The sequence below is a fragment of the Aphis gossypii genome, chromosome 1 (assembly GCF_020184175.1).
Source record: "Aphis gossypii isolate Hap1 chromosome 1, ASM2018417v2, whole genome shotgun sequence".
In the NCBI taxonomy this organism is placed as follows: Eukaryota; Metazoa; Arthropoda; class Insecta; order Hemiptera; family Aphididae; genus Aphis; species Aphis gossypii.
The window spans coordinates 22,026,646-22,048,613 of record NC_065530.1 but is presented as its reverse complement, the minus strand read 5'-3'; the positions used below and the strand labels follow the sequence as shown (position 1 = coordinate 22,048,613).

At 24.7% G+C, this 21,968-nt stretch overlaps 2 protein-coding genes across 7 annotated transcripts in view; both read left to right on the top strand.

Moving 5' to 3' along the window:
- The window catches only part of LOC114127218 (organic cation transporter protein-like), a 53,505-nt gene extending 52,465 nt beyond the window's left edge, over positions 1–1,040 (top strand). For all 5 annotated transcript variants that reach the window (XM_027991400.2, XM_027991399.2, XM_027991401.2 and 2 more), the window contains 2 exons: positions 59–192; positions 291–1,040. In XM_027991400.2, the coding sequence (XP_027847201.2) occupies positions 59–192; positions 291–369 (213 nt within the window). In that variant the 3' untranslated portion in view covers positions 370–1,040. The remainder of the gene's footprint in view (positions 1–58; positions 193–290) is intronic.
- LOC114127215 (uncharacterized) overlaps positions 1–21,968 on the top strand; it is a 106,779-nt gene that overhangs the window by 67,966 nt on the left and 16,845 nt on the right. The gene's annotated exons all lie outside the window — the stretch shown is intronic.

Here is a 21,968-nt window from a genome sequence, read left to right as displayed (position 1 = left end):
CAGTGAATATTTATTTTAATATAAATTGTATACTTATTTTACTTTCAATTGATTACAGTCTCCACTGAGCAAAGTTTTACCATTATTAGTACTGGGAACAGTTAGCGTTATTGGTGGATTATCTGTACTTATGTTACCAGAAACAGGCAGTTATCTTTCTGATACATTAGAAGAAGTAGAGGATTGTATTAGGTAAGTTAAAAAAAATAAAAATAGTATTTCTTTAATTTTGTAAGATTTTTATTATTATAATATTTTTATTATATTTACGAATTTATGTTTTATTTTAGCACATCGAATAATTCACAGAAAAAATATATTGATACAATAAGCAGTAATGTACAAAGTTCACCATCCGAGAAAGAATAATTACTTTATAGTAAATATTATACGGTTTATTATTGTTTATTCATTTGTCTTCCTAAACTTTTTATTACGCTTTATAAGTATTTTAAAAACATATTTTTATTCATTCTACATATTTCTGTGATAATCATCTAAAGTTATTGTTGATAAATAAGTCAACGAAAGTACTACACCGATAAATTATATTATGTTAATATACGTAGCTTTTTTAAAAAACAAATTTAATTAAGTGAGTTTTTGTGAATAACTGGACTGACTTTGTCAAATTTTTTTTTTATTAATTATTACCTATGGATAATATAATATATATTGTTAGACATAGTTGTTATTTAAATGTAGTATTATCCTTATTTTTATTGAATATTATAAAATGTATATATTTAAATGATTATTATTATATTTGTATTATGTATAATGTATATGTGTATTCTATATTAATAGGAAAAAAAATATTAACTTTAATCATAATATTTAAGATAAATAACATGTTGTTATTATGTTTTTGTTAACCTAAAAGTAAATGAAAAGTATTAAATTAATAGATTTTTAGATTGTATTGATTTATAAAAAATTGTATTATATTAACTTAAAATATGCAGATATTGGAATAATTGACCAAGACTTAATATAAATATATATTTAAATACTGTTAATTATATTTTAATTTCTCGTAATGTTCTTTGTATGAGTTTGTATGTATTATGTCTTAATTTCATCGTTAGAGCATAGGTATGCTAAATAATAAATTCATTTTTATTTTTAGATTTTTAACAAAACGTTACCAAGTATTTACTACAACAGGTTAACGTTAACATATAAGATTCTTACTACATAGTTGTGGAAAACTGGGTCATAATTATATGTCTAATAATTTAATAAGTTGGTTCTTGATATTTGAGTATATTTAATGTCGACCTTCGATACTCGAGTATGTATAAATATTATCAGTGAAACAAGATTTATTCGATATTTTGATAAGTATAAATCAAATCTTGTTAACAGTTGTTCGGAATATTTAAAGAATATAAAACGAAGAATCTAAACACGTTTTCGAATTATTAATAATTCGATCGATCAGTGTGTTGAAATGAAAATAGATCGTTTGGACATGAAAAATAGTACATTTTAAATCCACTTAAGATTTTTTTTTATTTACAATGTTTACTACTTAATAGCTTGAAAAAAAATAATTTTTGGAATTGCGTGGCTTCAGTTATATTAATTTAATTTCCAATGTATTATTTTATTTAGAAAAAGCTTAGGTAAAAATGGCCATTGATTGCCATAAAAAAATATAATGTTTAAAAAAATGTTATTATATAAATTATATTTTAACACGTTTATATTGACATTTTAAATTGGTTTTAATTAATTTATAGATTTGTTTATGTTTTGGCCAGTAGGTATTCTGGTACGGACGTAACAACTTAAAACTTAAATTTTATTCCAGTTTTCTGCCTCTTAGTATGCAATGAAGTTTTTCTATTTATGTATTAATTAGATTTTTAGTGTATGTATCTATTAAAGTACACTAACATGAACCTAATTATAGTTTCATAAATTTATTAAAATAAACTCTTGAATTCAGATTTTAATCAAGTATGAATTTTCAACAGTGTGTTAACCAGAGAAATATAGCTAATATATAAACACCTAGGTAGTGCTCAAAAGAGGTAGGTACTCAGAATGCAGTTTTGGACTCACTAGTAATATTCACTATACTTATCCGTTATTATTTGGCGTGTTCTATAAACATCATTTAATCTTGAAAACAAAAAGTCAAAGTTATTACCCTAGTGTAAACTTAAGTGGCTATTAAGAATACGATATATAGGACATTTTTATTTTGGTTTTATGGCCTTTTATAGTGAAGCTCTTTAAGAGGGTCTGTTGTCAAATTGCCGAGAATACCGTATTATTTACTGCTGCTGGGACAGAAAGAATAATAAAACCAACTTCCTCCTCCTTCCATGTCACAGTCTGACAAGCCTAAATAAAAAAGTACTCTCACTGGACTTGCAGAAACGTATGATTAAAAACAACATTTCATTCTCAAACAAATCAAATTTAGATGAACCATAAGGCAAGTTTAAATATCAACAATATACTCGTAAAATTAAGTTATGTGTATTATTTCAAAAGTTAAATTCATTTTAGGTATTTATGTAATTAATTCAGTAATTTATGTATACGAGATACCTGATTAATTAATTATTCAATTATATAGATCTTTTAATAATGTGTTACTTTAATAATAATAATTTATTTCTATAGTTATTATATGTAATGAGTTTAATAGCCTATACGTTTTCAAGTTATGTGTAAAACCAAGTCTTGATATTCTTAGAATCTTTACAAAACAATATATTTTAAAATACATTATAAAAGAATTTTACTTAAAATAATAATTATATTACAATACAATTTAAAATTTGGCTATAACCTTATATTTTAAGCAAGTATAGGTATTAGGTACTATGCATCGTAGCTGTTATGTACTGAACTAAATTTTCTATTATTATCGTTGCTAATATTTCTATAAATTTTTCTATAGGCTTAATAATATATTTATACCTACTCAAAAAAAAAAAAAAAAAATTCAAGTAGAATATAAAATTAAAATGCTAACAGAATAAAGAACCAAATGTTTCTTACTTATTTTATTTCGCTTAGCATACTACTATACAACCGTGTATTGTGTTTTATATTTTTATATTAAACGCAGTGATGAATAATCACGATTAAAAACGTTTTGAATGGAGACTATTTTACTATAATAGCGTAAGCACATAATACGATGTTTTTAAAATTTTTTATAAAATTTAACTTGAAAACATAATATCGTTATGTCTATATTTCTGTTAAAGTGTTAAACAGTAATTTTTTTAAATTTCGCAAAACTATTGTTTTCTTTTTATTTTCTACAAACCAATCAATTTTATTTTAAGTGGGTGCTCATAAATATTTATAATTTTCTTTTGTTGAAAGTTTTACAAAAATTAACTCTATTAAGTGCACTGAGTATATCTAAATTAGTAGTGGCAATATATTATATTGATATATTATAGACAGGCAAGTGTAAAACCATTAATTTCTTATTCTACTTAGAATAATTTTGTAAATTCTTATTGCATATGGTTTAAAATAGGTTCATACTAGTTTAAGTGTTCAACATAATAAATTCTCTTATGTAATTGTAATAATTAATTTTTATCCTAACTAACAAATAAAAATATATCTGCAAATCAAACCAGTACTTCACCTAAATATTTATCATCTTTTATAGGTTTTATATGTAATTTAAGTTTTAGAAATAAAAACAAAATGTCCTTATATGATTCAAGTGATTAATAATGATTAATAAAATACATTAAAATTTGCTTAATTTTAACACCCACATTTATTAAATTAATTTAAATATCGATTATTATCATTTTCATATTTGACAATAGTAAATTTAAGTATTGTTATATGTTTATTTCTTTATTAATATGCGCTAATATAAGACTGCGACTAAAATAAATTATTTGGCCGAGTCTCTCAAGTAAATGTTGTCTAGAAATTCGAATAAAAATATGCTTTTCTATACCTTATCTCGACCAGAAAAATAAATTGCTTCTCGTGTATATAAGCAATGTACTTCCTCAATGAACAAGTAGGATACAGTGAAGTGTGTTCAGTACCCATCTCATGTTGCTAAATTATGCAATGAAACGTGGATTGGAAAATCCGTGGTAAAACACTGTCAAAACTGTTTTGAATATTTTATGCGATTTCTATTTTATTTTTTCACCCTACCGCTTTTCTTTATAGCAACTGAATGAGAAGTGTGCCGAGGAGCCGTTCATTTTTGTTATTTCATGAAGGGCGACAACACGTGCTCGAGAACGACGAGTTTACAAAAAAAGTACCAACTACTCGGGGGGTGAATGTTTAATGTGGAGAAATGTACCACGTCGCAATGCCAAACCTTCTACTAGAACTACCATTTCTTCTCTTTTACCCTCCCCTTTATCGTTCACACAAAAACGTCCTTGGCTAAACCTACATCAAAACTTCCGACCATGCACGTGCTTACAACTCGACAGCCGATGTTTTTCATAGTGTGATAAAAAAAAAATTCTTTATACTATATTGTCTGCATTACAGGTCATATACTCAACTTATGAAGGATTTAAAATTTAATGAGCTCCATCTGAAAATATCCTAGATATATATATATATATATATTGAATTCAGTAGGTATCTACATAAATAATTGTATAGTAATATCTGTAAATTAATATTTTTACATAATATATTTTAATATATTTATTGATATTCAAGATTTATACATAAAATTACTAATTATTTAAAATAAAAATTAAAATAAAGTAAAAATACAATTGCTTAATACTTATACGAGAAAAGTGAATATAGAGTGGTAGGGAAACATTTTATACTGGTGAAAGTCTTTTGATTATAATTTACTCTTCAAAATATAAATATTAAGAAATATTAAGATTATGTAGCCAATTATTTTTGAAATATAAGATTATCAGGATTATATATCTTTAAAATGTATAAATATATTTTTCAGTTCATATTTGAAAACATAAATGGAGATAATTTGAAAAATAATGATTGTTTTTAAGTACGACGATGAAAATATCAACTAATTTGTTATGTTTATTATAAAATAATTTATTTCAAAAAGTATTTATTTCAACACTAGCTCTAAGAAAATTAACTTAAAAGTATGTACTATAGCATGAAACTAACTTATTTAGTACCTATGTTGTTTAGTATGTCTTAATTTGACTTGGAAAATTAACTGCAATCAATCAAATAGTATCATAACTTTGTAAGTTTCGATTAATTTGGTTTATTTTCTATAATGTTTAGTTGTAATAGAATCAGCGACAGCCTATAAAGAGGTATAGCAGGAGTTAGCGAATGATCAACTTCCGAGTTTGTGAACTTTAGATAATCCAACTTTTAATTGTTATGAGTGAAAAGTCATGTTCGCTAGTTTACAAATCACAATGATTAATTTTACTAATGTTCTTTATATATAATGGTAAAGAGTTAATTAGCTTAATATTATTATATTGAAATTTAAACATAAATGTACCTAAAATAAAAATGGTTTGATAAGTAATTGATTTATAAATATTTTTTATATTATAGATTTATAATATATTATTTTATAAAAACTTTCATTGACAGAATGAATATTTTAATAGATCTAAGTAGCTCGATTTAATAAGTAAAAATCAAGTTTTGTTAATTAGTGTTTTAAAGTATGTAATTAATATTTATTTTTATTAATCTAAAGAAAAATCTTAGTGTATTTGTTTGAAGCTATATGATGTAACTATCGTACTATGTATATCAAATTAATTTAATTATTTGAAGTTTTAATATAAAATGAAAACACAGTAATACAATATATTATGAGTGTACGCTTAGAATATTATTAGTAAGTTATAGTATTGTAAAACTAAAAACGTTATTAAAAATAAACTTAAAGACATTATTATTATATTAATATACAAATAATAATATTTAAGTTAAATGAAAATTTATTAAAATCAGAAAAAAAATAGGTTGAAATACAATTGATATAATTTTGCTTAGAGTTTGTTTAGATTATATATATACTTAAAGCTTAACTTTCTTATCAGAATTATAAGATAGTTTAGAGATTTTATGTAACATATCATATTTGATGATTTTCTGGGATCACGAAAGACTTCACAAACAGTTTTTGATGTTTAACGAAACGAGAGAGCTTATAGTTATTTTTTTCTTACTTTAGAGATAGAAAATCTTGTTATAAAAAGACTGTTATTTAAGATTATTATTGGTCCCTTGGAAGTCTTTTAAAATAGCGTCCATAAGTCGAGAAGTTAATGGAAGAAATGAATCTACAAAAATAGTCAAATAAACTAGGTAAATATACTTTTTTTGTTTTAATTTAATTAATTTCAGATTTACCTATATTTCAGCTTCTGTAAAATAAATATAAAATAAATTAACACATAATAATTAATAACGAGTTTGTTCATTATTATTATTTTCCCATAAATAACTTAAAATATAATACAATGTAAATAAGTATCACTATAATGCGATTAAATACAAGCCATTTCTTTAGACTTTTTTCATTTATTTGAATATAAAAGCTCTAAAGCTCTATTTTTAACATTTTTAATTTTAATAAATTTCAAAAATTGATTAAGATAAAAACAAAATTGTGTGGATAGACAATCTCATAAGCACATAATAACAAATTCAAAATATTATTATATTAGTATTAAATAACATTTTTTTTATACCAATAATTTTATATTTTATACACTAAAAAATTAAAAGCTTGTTGGTTTTAGCCTTTCAATAAACAAATGTAATAATAATTATTTTTTTATTGTTTAATACTAAAAAAACTATAATAAATTTATTTGAATAAATTTTGGATATGCAATTAAAAAATTTTCAAATTTTTGTCGGAAATAGTGCTAAGAAAAATACTACAATAATATAATATATTATACAAAATAGTTAAATATAGCATTATAGTTTTCAAGTAAATACATAATAATATATTATTAAAATGTTAATATTAACTTAATTAGTCAACCTAATTTATGATATACGAAGAAATGTTAGATAATTAAAAAGTACTAAATAACATGAATTTAATTATCAAATGAAAAAAAATTGGCCACGTTCAAAGGTTGACATTCAAAACAGTCGCGGTAACATCACTACACAGGAGTTCAATACGAGTTTTATTGGTCGTTGTTAACCAGCACTAAAGATGGGATATATATAATATACTGTACTGTACGCAAAAAGCATAAGGTTATTTAAGCTTATAATTCAATTACAAATGGCAATTTCAATTGGGTACAGTCCTCCTTATGTCCCGTTGGATCAATGTACCGGACTTCTCGGTGACTCATATATGCGAATGATCAAGATTGTTTTTTTTTTCAAGTTTTAGTGCCTTCTGAATTATCCATGAAATACCTTCCTACGTCAATATTTTCGATATTCGAGGGTAATACACAATAACTACCTGTATTGAAATTTATTAGTTTTATTCTCATATTTTGCTTATCACATACACGGTAACGACGAAATACCAACCCATGGTATGATGTACACTATGTTTTCATTAATTCTTAATGAACATTGATCATTATCTCCCACAACAGTTGTTGTCAAATGGACTGTATAATAATATATTGTATTAAAATGTGTACATTTTTCGATCATGCAAAATAAAATTACTCTATATAGTCTATTGTACATTTTTATTAGAGTTCAAAATTATATTCAAATTTAAAAAATAAAATAGTATAATAAAAGCATATTATATTATTTATTATTGTTATTAAATATAGATAATAGTTGTAAGTACTTTTCAGCGTCTTGATATTTTTATAATTATAAATAAATAATCATCGGTTATACATGAAATCGAGTTTCTATCAAGAAACTAAATAGTAAATAGTAATAAACATTCTTAAGTTATTTATGTTAAATAGATAAAAAAATTCATTTAAATTCCTCGTGATTAAAAAACTGTATATTTTATAAATATCTTTTGAGAATTAAATACATTTTATTTGAAATAATAAACTCAAGATTCACACTTAATAATCGTATAGAATAATAACATGATTAAAATATAGTTACAATAATTTAAAACTTCATTTCATAATTTTTAACTAAAATTAGTCAAGTAGTTACAGCATTTTATTTTGTAATTTAAGAACAAAATAATAATGTGATGAAATGTATAAAAATTGTGCTGTAATATAGAATTAACATTTTAGATCGAAAATAAAATAATAAAAATTAATACATATTATTCAGCTTCGTAATATTTTAAAACTAATTTGTAAAAAGTTTCTTTTTGAAAAAACTCTTCTTCATGCAAATACATTTTATTGTGTTTTGTTTATATGTGTTTGTTTTAGTATCCTATTATGTACTCCAAGTATTTATTTTGTTGTCAAATTAATCTCCATAAATTAATTTATTTGAACCAGGTTTATAACTACTTATATAAGCAGTTATATATATAACTTGAAGACTGCTCTCGGATTTCATTCATTAAACCAAATGCATTCTTTTAACAACGTAGGTAGGTACTTAGTAATTTCATTCCTTGATTTAAAGTTAATTTTATCATCAGTGAGTACAAATTAGTATTTTAAAAATGTTTATTAAGTAAATTAAAGAATACTTTCATTTTTATTTATTAAATTTATAATATTTTATACTATACATTTTATATATATGTAGGTATACTGTTTTATGAAAATTTAAATTAATATACATATATACATATATATATATGTATTAATTTATTATTTTATCATAAAAAATACTAAGTAGGTATGTAGTTACGTGTTCAAGTAATAGATAATAATATAGTTTCACATACTGTATAGAATTGGCTGCTGGAAACATGTTATATTATCATTATATGTAGAATATCTTAAAACATTAGAATTTCGTACTTGGTTTCATTTTAAAATCAGATTATAACATTTGGTGTATTAACAATAGAGTGACATGTTAATAACAAAATATTGTCATAGCCATATAAAGAAACGATAGCTAAGAAAAAAACCTCTACCTAACGGGGCTATCAGCTATATTGGATTTGTCTAAACCCTCTGCGGTCACCGTGAAAGTTTCTTGATGTCTGAAATTGAAGTGATATTACCCGGGGATGGTGCGAGGGGCCAAGAAACGGTTTGCATCAGTTAAACGACCCGAGAGGGAAATTTCATGGTCGAACTAACTTGCTTCCACTCGTTTCTCGTCTACTTGTCTTGGGAGATACGCAGTTAAAAGATAACTGTGATCAATAAATTGAAACACAGGAAAAAAGAAAAAAATAAGACGAAAAAACAGAAAAAAAAGTCATCTAGTCAAATGCAAAGTGCTTTTTTCTTTCTTTACGACTGAACGAGATTATCTAATTTATACTCAATGACGTTATCAAAACCAAACCACTCGGATCTTATTACGCCTGTCCTTCCCAATATACCTGTTAATTTCATTTTGACAGCAGTTCAGGGTATTTCAATACGACGTAGTCGTTGCACTGCCCAAATAATAATTATCGTTTGACGTTCTTAACAGTATTGAAATTATTTGGTTTATAAAGCAATAAATTATTCAAATCTAAGTCAATCAAATAAAAAGCTATAGAATATCGGGAGATTATTTTCAGAATAATTATTTTTTTCGAAATAGTTGGTTACTGATGTCTGATAGAATGTTTTGATTAAATGATTTTCAACAAAACAAAAATATTCAAATACATTTTTTGTTTTACTTTTTAATGTTGAACACAGTATATACGAGCAGAATATTATACTTGTCACAACTTCGCCAGTTTAAACTTGGTCGCGCTTGGCTCATGTCACATACAACTGTCCACAGAAATAGAAATGCCATCATTTCCACCCTATACTGTAGAAGATAACGGTAAACTATATACTGCACAATATAACACCCCTAGTAAACAACAGTCTAAATTGTTAAGAAACATTAGAACTAGACGGTTGTCAAAACAACCTTTTGGTTGTAAACTAAAAACAAAAGTTATAAAATGAAATATTTGAAAATATAATACCTATTCCAAAGCCAAACCAACGTGTACAGTTTTAGGCAGGTATTATTATTTTCATCATGCAGATGGTGTAAGTCGTAGAAGCCTTGTAAGTCTATATATATAAATTAAATTAAAAAAGTTAGTACGTAAATTATTTACTCAAGTAATAAATAATTATAGGTACACACGTTTTCAAAAATCATAATCATTTTTTATCCACATAATAATGACGTAGGTACAGTTGCTTTCAGCGTATCGATTTTCGTACCTACATCCGTTGTGAACGTTTACAACAATAAATTGTGTAATAAAATAATCATCGTAACGTAAATCGGTGCAGTGTAAAAACAACGAATAATAATTGTTACGATTATTGGGCACTCAGGTACACGAAAACTATACGAATGACGTTGTAACCTATGCGGAGACAATATTATTACATCCACTTGCTCGTCGTTCACCGGACTTAGTCGGCGCCCGGCGGGGTATACGGCCGATAGCTGCGCGTGACGTACTTGCGCTTATTATATAATGCATTATTACAGTGAGCGACGGCTGCGTCGGCGGTGGAGTATCGTCAGCCATCGGTCAACGTTGTTCGCGGTCAACCGGACCCATTTGATATCCGGCCCGGAACTTTCGACCGCGTCGAGTTGTTTCCGGGTCCGCGCGGGAGAGCGGTCGGGGCGACAACTGTAAGCCTCCCCGACCACCCCTAAATTCACCCCCTCCCCCACAAACACACACACAACCATATCGCCTATGCAAAAGCGGCAAAATCGTCCACGTGGCGGGCGACAGGGTCTACACACACACACACACACATACACCTATTGTAAGCATATATATTTATTATGTATATAACTTTATTGTTATGTATATACATATTATATTATATTGCCACAGCAATATAACACACGGCATTTTGACAGACGCTCCCGCTAACCGGATCTGGGGCATAATTAACGTAATGGATCCTGGTGTTCGGCGTAAAGTGCATAAATGTCGCGCAGACCTCGTTCGAGGGGTCTATATATACATATTACATCGCGACCGGCGGAAGGGTAGACGGCTGACAGTTCGCGGTAAAACACTGTTGCCTCGTCGGTACAATATAATAGTATATATGTATTTCTGTGTTCGCGTTATATTATCTGTGGCGTACAACGACGGCGATGATAATAACAAATCACGTAGGGTACGGCGAAATGAATCGGGGCCGATATGCGATAAATCTATACGATATCATGACTTTATTGACGGGGTACGGATACTCGACCCTCAGCGCCGTGGCGACGACGAATGAGAAGTATGAATGCATCATAAAAGTGTTATTATTTCAATAACCGATGCATATTACGAGCGCATTTCGATCGAAACTACGACGTATGATGATAGGTATAATAACTCCAAGGCTCGGAACTTTATTCGCTTAAAGTACTCGAATATGCGCATATTATAATATATTAGTTAAAAAAAACATTATAATATCATGCAGTAAAAATTTGGCAAATATCCAAAAATATGCAATTTATTGGAAAAAGTAAAATTTATATAAATTAGGTAGGTACATGAGAAAAAAAAATTGAAAAAAAAAATAAAACGACCACTTTATATTGTAGTACAATATTAATGCCACTGTAAATTCAAATAAAAATAAATACTAGTCTCAGCCGATGGAAGCTATTACGATTTCTCAGTATAATACCTAGATATTATAATATTATAATATTATTGTTAAGTGCATAGAAACCAATACTAAAATACTCATGGAAGAATTAATTTATATTGTAAAACCAAATAAAGCTTAGAATTCTGGTTGTCTTATATCTAATATTTTTTTTGTGAATCTATAAATTTGTAAAAAAAAAAAAAAAAATTCGTGAAAATTTATAAAATATGCATTATTATAAAAGTTCTTATACCAACCTAAAATATGTAAATTTCTACAAAAAATAATGAAATATGTAAAATTATGCAACAAACATTTTAAATCTCTGTATCATGGATCGAATTTGTATCGAACCAAAATATTTCAATATGTGTTTTCTAAACAAATATGCAAATGTCTTAAGTTCCGAGCCTTGATTATAACTCAGCGTTTCCCAAAGCGGGCTATAGGGTTATTTAGGGGGTTGATGAATGTTACAAGCTTATTTAATTTTTAATTGCGTACTTATGTACCAATCAATTTTTCTTTAGGGGGGGGGGCGTTATTTTTTTTTACAAGTGAGTGGTAAAGATAAAAAGTTTGGGAACTAATAACTTAACATAAGTAATGATATTTAACCATAAGCGAAAATATTCCGGTTTTTTAGCAGGGGAGGGGGGTGAAATTCGAGTTCTTCGTAAAATAATATAAATTCAATAATATTCATACATTCATATATTATTAATACTATAAAGTACTGAAATAATATAGTCTAATACAAAACCTTGAACCAGAAAAAATGTGATTCGATAAATATTTATGTGATTAAAAAAGAACTATTTTAGGTACAATACATTAAAAATATTCTGAGTAATACGTGATTTAATTTTTAAAATTGATTGATTTTTATGCAATTTTATTTTGATTATTTACTTCAAGTTTGATTTAGTTACAAATTATTATTTTCAGTCAAAATTGTACGAAATTTACAAGTTTTCACTTTATCAGTATGTTATTTAATTACAATGTATTATCCTACTATATATATATTATATACATATTATATGCTTAAGTTGATATATGTTATGTAATAATTTTATTTATGTTTTAATTTTTCAATCTTTACAAAAGAACTTTGTGTCTCAATAATGACAAATTCATTAAATCATTTTTTAATTTATCGTCTTTCATACATAGTGCGTGAATTAATTTCAGATTTCAGTATTGAATATTCTCATAATAAAGTATAGACTTATGCTTAATTAACATATATTTATTCAGTGCCTATATTAAGTTTTTTATGTACCTATAAAATGATTGATGACAATATTAATTTCTATCGAAAATGTTTTTATTAGATATGTTATTTTTTAAACACATAAAATGTATGTTTTTCTTATCATTGTTTTAGATCATGTGGTAATTTAAATCTTTAGACGTTTAAAAGTCTTTGAATTATTACAGAATTTGGGAAGAAAGGTTATTGATTGTATTAAGGACTAGGGAGTGTCCTATATTTGCCTTATGATTTCTGGAAAACAAACACGTTAAAAGTCTGGTACACAGGTGTCTCCATGTAAAGACACCCGGGCAAAAGCTTGTTAATCCGATTAAGTTGTACACAAATATTAGCGAATTTTGCCTGGGTAAAAACGCTCGAAAATGTATAAAATATGTCAAGTATAAAATGCGGCAAGTAAACATTAGTGATTTGTACTTGTGTGTACCAGTACATAATACCTAATTAATCAAGCAATTTAGCCACATGAAATATATTACATTTGTACTGTTATTTTGTCGAGTAAAACATTTTAGAAAAAAAACTCGTTTTTATTTATATAATATTAATAGAACACATACTTTGCCTTTATGGTTGTAGTCGTTCTTAATGTATCCTAAATTTTAAGCTCTATAAAATAATATAGTTGAAACTTAAATATCAATATATGCCTACTGTTTTATAATACTATTATTTCATAAATATAATAAGTTTAAATACTTAATATGCAAACAATTTTTATTTATTTTATGATACCAACAATTTAATATTCAGTTCTATTTTTAATTAAATAGGTAGTCATTTATAATGATTTAAGTGTAGTACCTAGTTATCCACATTATTTTCATTTAATTTTTTTTTTAAACTTACTTAATAAATATTTGTACAGATAATAATATAGTTTAATGTTTTTTTTTTTTTTTTTTTTTATATTGTAATTAAGCGTAAAGAAAATATCATCTATATTATAATAAGTAAGGAGTTATAAATATACTTTTAAATTTAATCTAAGAAAGTGGATGATATTAACTATATTATAATAAATAACTGTATTAACTATAATTCAAGGCCATTAAAACAAATCTGTTTAGTTTTATATATACCAAAAAGTAAAAAAAAACTCAATTATTTTAATGCTAAAGATAATAAAACCTAAAACTGTTTGAAAGTAGGATGGTATAGTTATTGGAGTTTTCATTTGTTTTGTTGTGTATACTGTTTTTTAAATACTTATTTTGTTTTATACTGACATCTCACATTTGAACACATTTTAAAGCCTATGGGCTAAACAAAGTTTGAACATAAAATTATAACTAATTGACCGTACTCGATATTATTATCAAGTAGGGAGTATTCTGTTATTGTACTCAACATTTTTTTAAGACAACAGTTAACAACTAGCAGGTATCAGTATGAAAATTAACATTACCTTTGCAACTTCAAAACTTTCAGATGTACTTGTAGTAATAAAATCTCAAGGCCTTTTTCGTAACAATCTCGGACTGGTACTTTAAAACCAACTATATATTTATATAGCGGAACTCTTGAATATTCAGTATGTGTGTTGCCATTTATAATTTTACTGACAGAGTTAAAAATAAAATGGTTTTTTTTTGCATATAGTTTAAAAAATATATGTTATTAGAAAAAAAAATATTTAAAAACTATTAAATTTACATCTTTTGTTCGTACCTAGTACAAAATCATATTGCCTTATTTATTTCCATGTATATAGTACCAATTTGTATGGCAAGGTTAACATTGTAATAACCGCTATTGAATTTTGCACAGTTACCTACTTTGATTTTATGTTCAAGACAGAATAAATAATATCTATTGTATGTTGTTTTCGATCAATGGCGTTAAATTTTGTTTGTTTTTTTCCATAAAATGTTTTACGTCTTAAAGGTTTAGTAATAAGTAAAAAGTAATTACTAATTACTTAAACTTGATAATAATTGTATAGAGGAGTAAAAATAATAATAATAATAATAACAAAAAACGATTTTTAAGAAAATATTATCAATTAACAATATTCCGAACTCGTGGGTTACTCGATGATTCCGCATCTAATCGTTTATAATATTAATTAGTCGTAATCGCTAAATTCGTAATTGTTTAATCTGAAATCCGATTAATTTAAAACTTTCACAAGCTTTAGAGTAAAATCCAGATATTTCTTAATTGAATATAACATAATAATATGTTAGATACGTCATGGGCGTTGTTTAGGTACCGATATTTTAAGAATGAACGTTAAATACTAAATAACATTAAAAAAAAGTCTGTATTCAATAAGTAAAAATTGATAATAATATATACAAGACGTGATGACATAGTAGGAGACATTCAATGATACCACTTCAACTAAAAATTTGTTTTTTTTTCTTTGAGTGGCTAGTTGAGTAAATTACGAGATCGAAATCGTTAAAGACGTCAAAAAGAATTGTCGGGAATAGTGATAGAGGACAAATTAGAAATGAATGAGTTTGGATAGATGAGAGTATATACTCATAAACGTAATTTAATATTAACTTAAATTTATGAATATATATTTTACATTTCAATAAAAGAATCTTAATGATTATCATTGATTTCCATAAATATAGATTCTACGAATATAAAATACATTTTTTTTTGAAAGTTTAATTTAAAGTAGCAATAATATTTAACATATCAAATGCGTAGGTCTTCAAAATACATAAGCACTTAACACACGTGTTTCAATTTATACAATGATATCATATAATACAACAATACAAATGAACATAATATTAAAAAAATATTATTTGTAGATTTATTATGAAGTTGTTTCGTATGTAAAACTAATGGGAAATTATATTAAATTTAAATTTTTATTTCCACCGAAAAGCAATTTGTCCAATAGTATAAGAAACAAAAACGTAATTGAAAATAAAAACGTTTGGAATACATTTATTTTCTTTAAATTACCATATTTAAAATAGTATTTTAAACTATGTATCATTTTAATGCGTAGTGAAAATGTACATTTAACATATTTTGAATACACTAATTAGTCATAATATGTATATAGAAGAATGATATATTTATCATAAAGGCTAAAATATATGTTTTCATTGTATTATAATACGTATTATATTGATTATTGCTAGTCATTATACGTTTTGCACATTTTAACTATTTTATTTTTAGCCGGCAACTTACTTCTAATAAAATATTTGAAATGTACTTCTCAAGTTTAAGATAATTCATTTTGATTTATTTATTTATTAGATACATAATTTATTTAAAAATAAACTTTAATGTAACATTTAAGTTGTAGTATATTTTATATTATATATTTTTTTTTATAACAACTAATCAAAATAATAATATCAATTTAATTTTGTACACTCAATATAGACATCGATTGTCAAACGGAAAACTATATCTTATTTTTAGGAGAACTGAACTAAATAAATGTATGTAAAGCACAGTTTAAAATAAATTTACTTTTTATTTCATTTCTTTTATAAATCCATGTAAAATTGGATTTGAAAAGCTCATTTTCTCTATTGTTAAAGCTTAAGATTAATAAAAAATAAACAAATAAATAAGTACAATGTATTATGGTATTTATTATTTTCATAAATATTATTAAGCTTTCAGTATTTTAAACTTGATTAATCACTGAGATTTAAACTTAATGACATTGTATATGTGTTCCCATTATTTTATTTAAGACTATAAAATCCCTTAAATCTATTCTTCTCTGTTATCCTCTTCTTGGATTAACTTTATATAATGAACAACTTAACACGTAAGACACAATAACAGAACGCCGCGACAGCGATAACTATTTGAATTCAAAAAAATAATGAGATACGCGACACTAGAAAAATTGTGCACGTTATTATTCTCGTTATTTATACTCAAATTAAAATTGAATAAAACTTTTTTTTCTCTATTTTTGAGATAAATTCTTTTACGTTTTGTAATAAACAAAAGTAGGTACACTAATATTTATCAAGAAAAAACTTCATAACATGGAGGTCATCATCAATAATTTATTAAAACACATCATTTAATGTTCAAATACCTACCTTATAGAATATCTATGTACCTTATATGTTGTATATCGTATTAGTTATTGTCATGATTTATTTAGTATCTTGTACTTTAATACATTTTTTAAAGTATATTGATATTTAATCATCTGATTTGAAAGAAACGATCAAATCAAAATTGACATTATATATTTCCTAAATATAATTAATAATAAATAAAATAAAGCTTAATTTTAATTCAGTATCATTATACTTGGACCAATTTAAATAATATTATCAATGGTTTTAATGATGAGCCATGCGTAATGAATGAAATGGCTTCATAGCTATGTAGGGACATATTATATAATAATATAATAATAAGTGTATAAAATCTCAATATTGATTTATATGTATATATATATACATGACGAAGTTTTTGATGTTGATTACGACGATTACGTTCATAGACAGTCTTTTTCTTATCAGATTTTTGAATTTGGACTTAGTTCCTTCAAATTGAGTGTTATTATTATTATGTAGGTAATTATAATTTGAATAATTTAAGTAGATAATTCAAGTAAAAACAAATTTAAGTTAGTTTTGTGTGAGTACATATATATATTCAAGTTAGTTACACTATATAGATGCTGTGATTTCATATAGAATACTTATTACATTTAAAATTATATAAGTAAATATGTACAGTATATTTTAAACATTTTTTAGGTAATAATATCATAGCCATAAATATTGATGAATACATCGCTCATAAATATTCAGTTTATTTGCGTATGAATAGTTAAAAATGTAAAGAATTTATAGTTCGGTTTGCAATATTTTTTATTTTCATCTATAACGTAAATCATAAAATTGAAAATTCTATAAAATATTTATACAAAAATAAATAAAAGTTATATAACAAGAAAAAAATAGTAACTCACATAGTCGTCACATGCAGGAACATTTTTAAAATAGTACGTTTGAGAACTGTGTTGAACAGGAATAATATTACCTAATTACGAATATAATGTATGCCATATTTGACTATAAACATTTATATGGAGTGTAGTTTGTAACTGATTTAATTAACAAAATTTAATTAGTGTCTTTAAAAATCAACAGTAATTTAACCTTTTAACCTGTATTTACTATTTACTAATATGCATTCCTTGGACTGGGCTATTAGAAATAAATAATAACAAATAATTATATAGTCATAATTATAAATACCTAATATTAAAAAAAATTGTGTATTTATAATGCAGGTTAAAAATTAAACGCATATTAAATTGTTATATTATAATAGTTAGTTAATCTGCAATTACTTTTAATTTATAAAATTGTAGACATTTAAATAATTTATTTTACTATTAAGCAAAATTTAAAAATTTAAAAAAAGTTTATTCGTGACAAGTATGGTTCAACACATAATAGTTGAATATGTGAAATTATAAACTTAAATTTTACGAAAGTTTAGGTTTGATACATAATTAATTAATTTGGAACAGTAGAATCTGGATGAACAATTTAAAATTGCAATTAGACATAACAATTTTTTCATACAAATTATTATCAAGTATAAGAATTATTGTTTTATTTAATAGGTTTTCATATACTATAAAACATAAGCTTTTAAAGTAATAAGTGTAATGATGCAATATGTTATGTGTTGTTATATACCTACCTAATGTTTTCTGTAGTTTTTTTTCACGAATTCTTTTAAACCATTAAAGTTTTTTTATTAATTAATTCTATGACATAAACCCAATGAATTTTGCTGATTTATTTAATTTATACTAAATTACCTATCTTGTAAAAAACTGTATTTCAAATAACTTGAAAAATACCATTTTCTATAATATATATATATACACATGTTAGGTACATTAAAGTTCTCACTCATAAATTTCATGAGTGCAATTACACAGAAAAATGAAAACCATTTACAACATGCGATGAATTTTCATTAAGCTTCTCTGTTTTGTAAAAACAAAAAAAAAATAAAAATCGTGGAAGGAAATACTTTGTATAATTGTATTAATGTTTTATAAAAATTTAGACGAAATGCCAAATAGTAATAATTGTTTAACCTAGGTCTGTTACACCATAGACCAGAGTCAAAGCTCGAAGTTAGTGACCCGCGTAATTTATACGCTTGTGTATGGAATTGAATACTTTGGATCGCATCAGTAAGTTTTCATCTCGCATTTATGCGCCGGAGAAACGCACAAGATGCCCAATCCACGTGATGGCTACACAGTACACATATTAAACACAGTTGACCAATATAAAGTACAACATTTATACGATTTAATTTACAATTTAACTTAGTGTCGGATCTTCAACAACGCGGCAAATGAACGTGTAGAGATGTTTTATGATAAAAGTTATTTTTGACTGAAAATTTATTTTATTTCTCCACGCATTTATTGCATTGCAATAATTTTTATGTATTATTATATAACGATATTATCGACAATAATAAATAATTATATTATATTATCACATTTTTTTAAGAACAAATTAAATAAATCATCCATACATAAAATACCTACAAGTCATAAATTTTAATACTATTAGCTGTTGTACTTTGATTAATAAAGGATTTAAAATAAACGAAATTACTTGCAGTATTATAATCTTTGATATTAAAATATGATGATTAATAATTGTATATAAATTCCCTTAGTTCAACGTAAGAGTTCGTTCACGAGTGGCTTAGTTTTGAAATAGATTAATATTAATTATAAGTTATAACTTTAAAATTAAGTTCATTGTATTAATATACATTTTATGTGCTAGTAGGTTTTGAGAAGTTTGTTGATATAATGATGGCTATAGTTGGTGACTGGTGTCAAGGAAACGCATTAGGTCGCTCATTGTTCAAAGTTGGTGAACCAAAAAGACTGCACGTTGGATAGACACAACTACCATAAGCTAAGGGATCTTGACCCTCTAAATATATTTATTTTTATTGTATAAATAATAAATAAATAAAATTATTCATAACTATTTATACTAATTATTAGGTAGTTAAGTTTAAAATATATTACTTTGGGGCTGGTAAAATAAAATGGCCATAATAGTACAATAATATTATCTATAACGGATAAGGTGTGACCTTATTTAAGTATTTCAGCGATTATTTTATTTTATTTAGTCATCGTAAACACACATCTAGTTATGCCGTTAACCTTGTACAATTGATGCACTTACTGAAATGTTATACATTCTATATTTTTGGTAAATATTTCATAAAATAAGCGTTATTTTTCAGTTTTCAGTTATTATATAGGTAATATGTTAAAAATTGATACTTGAAAATTAAAAGATTATCGAGTTATTTGATTTTTAATTGGTTGTTAGGTCTGAAGTAACACTTCAGTAACATAATTACTGAGATCCAAACAAAGAATTTTGCATACATTGTGCATAAGTATATATTTACATTCTAAAAAATCTATTGGTGATTATATTATTGTGTAAATTTACCATAAAACTTCTTATAAAAATTAAGTGATTTTCACTTAAATATTTTTATTATCAGTGTGGAAAATATGTAAATGTATTAAAAAAACTTATGCATCATCTAAATAGTAGATAAATACTATTTGACATACTTATTAGTCCAAAAATTTAAATTAAAAATTAATATTTTTGTCATGTAATATAAAATTAGTAATCTATTGTATGATTTAATAAACGTAATTGCACATTGCGAGTATAATTAATGTAAACTAGAAATAGATGTTGATATAAAGTTTAATTTGTTAGTATATTTTAAATATACTCATCTATAAGGATAAATAGCATACGTATCATTATTCTTGTTTGAAAACAAAAAAATGTAAATTATTTATTTCTTTTTTAAAGCACATAATAGGTAAAAACTAAAGCAATGATTATAAAAAAGAAGAAAAATAGCAATCATTTAAAATTAACATGCAAGCATGTTATTAGTGAGCAGCATAAACCTTAAGCTAATATTCTAATAATCTATAATATATTTTATATTTATTTCATCTATAGTTTCTAAACATTAAATAATAAGATCTGGAAAAAAAAGATTTTAAACTAGGGCATTTAATATGATTATTTGATTTTCAATCACGGCGCTAGTCAACTATGTTCCCTGTAGATATTTATCAAAAAATCTTTTTATCCATGTAAAATAAATTAATAAATAATATAGATAATAGATTATAAATATAGATTAAATATATGATAAAAGTCCAAATCTTAATCAAAATTGATCTGTAATTCATCAAAATGTGTGTTATTTAATTTACAAGTTTGGAGAGAACGTGGGGACTTATGGGATCCAAACAAATACTTGTAGTAAGAAATACATATATTTCAATATGTTTTATAAAAAAATTATTTTAAAATAAAACAAAATATTTATCTAACGATAAATGCTGAACCATTTAATATAATCTAAAGTAAGTATCAGTTTTGTTTTTTCTTTATTACATCACAATTAATAATTTATTATAACTACAATTATTATTATAGTTATTATTAAACTTTAATATTATCAATATTTTATAATGAATAAATAATTAGGTAATTAATATATGTATTGTATAGGTTAATGGTTGTATACTAACTAAAGCTATAATACACATATTTTCTGAATAAATGTTACTAGTTGTTAATATAATACTTATAGTTGAAAAAAAATCATTAATGAAAAAATATGAGATAATATTTTTAAAAGTATTGTGTACTACTTTATTATCTCCAAAAGAATAAAGTTTTTGAAATTATATTTTTTTTTAGATAATTCAGTGATATTAAAAATCAACATAAGTACTTAAAAAAAAATAAAATATAAAATGGTTTTTAATTTTATAAGAATTATGTTTTTAATTATTTGAAGAACTGCTTATGTTTTTTTAACTTAATTATATCTGTTGAATATAGATATATTAGGTTAGTGTGAAAGTAAACTTTTTTTCTGGTCACATTTCTATGTAAATATTAAATAAACCTATTTTTATTTATCTTACCTAATTCGTTTATCAAAATATTTTGTTC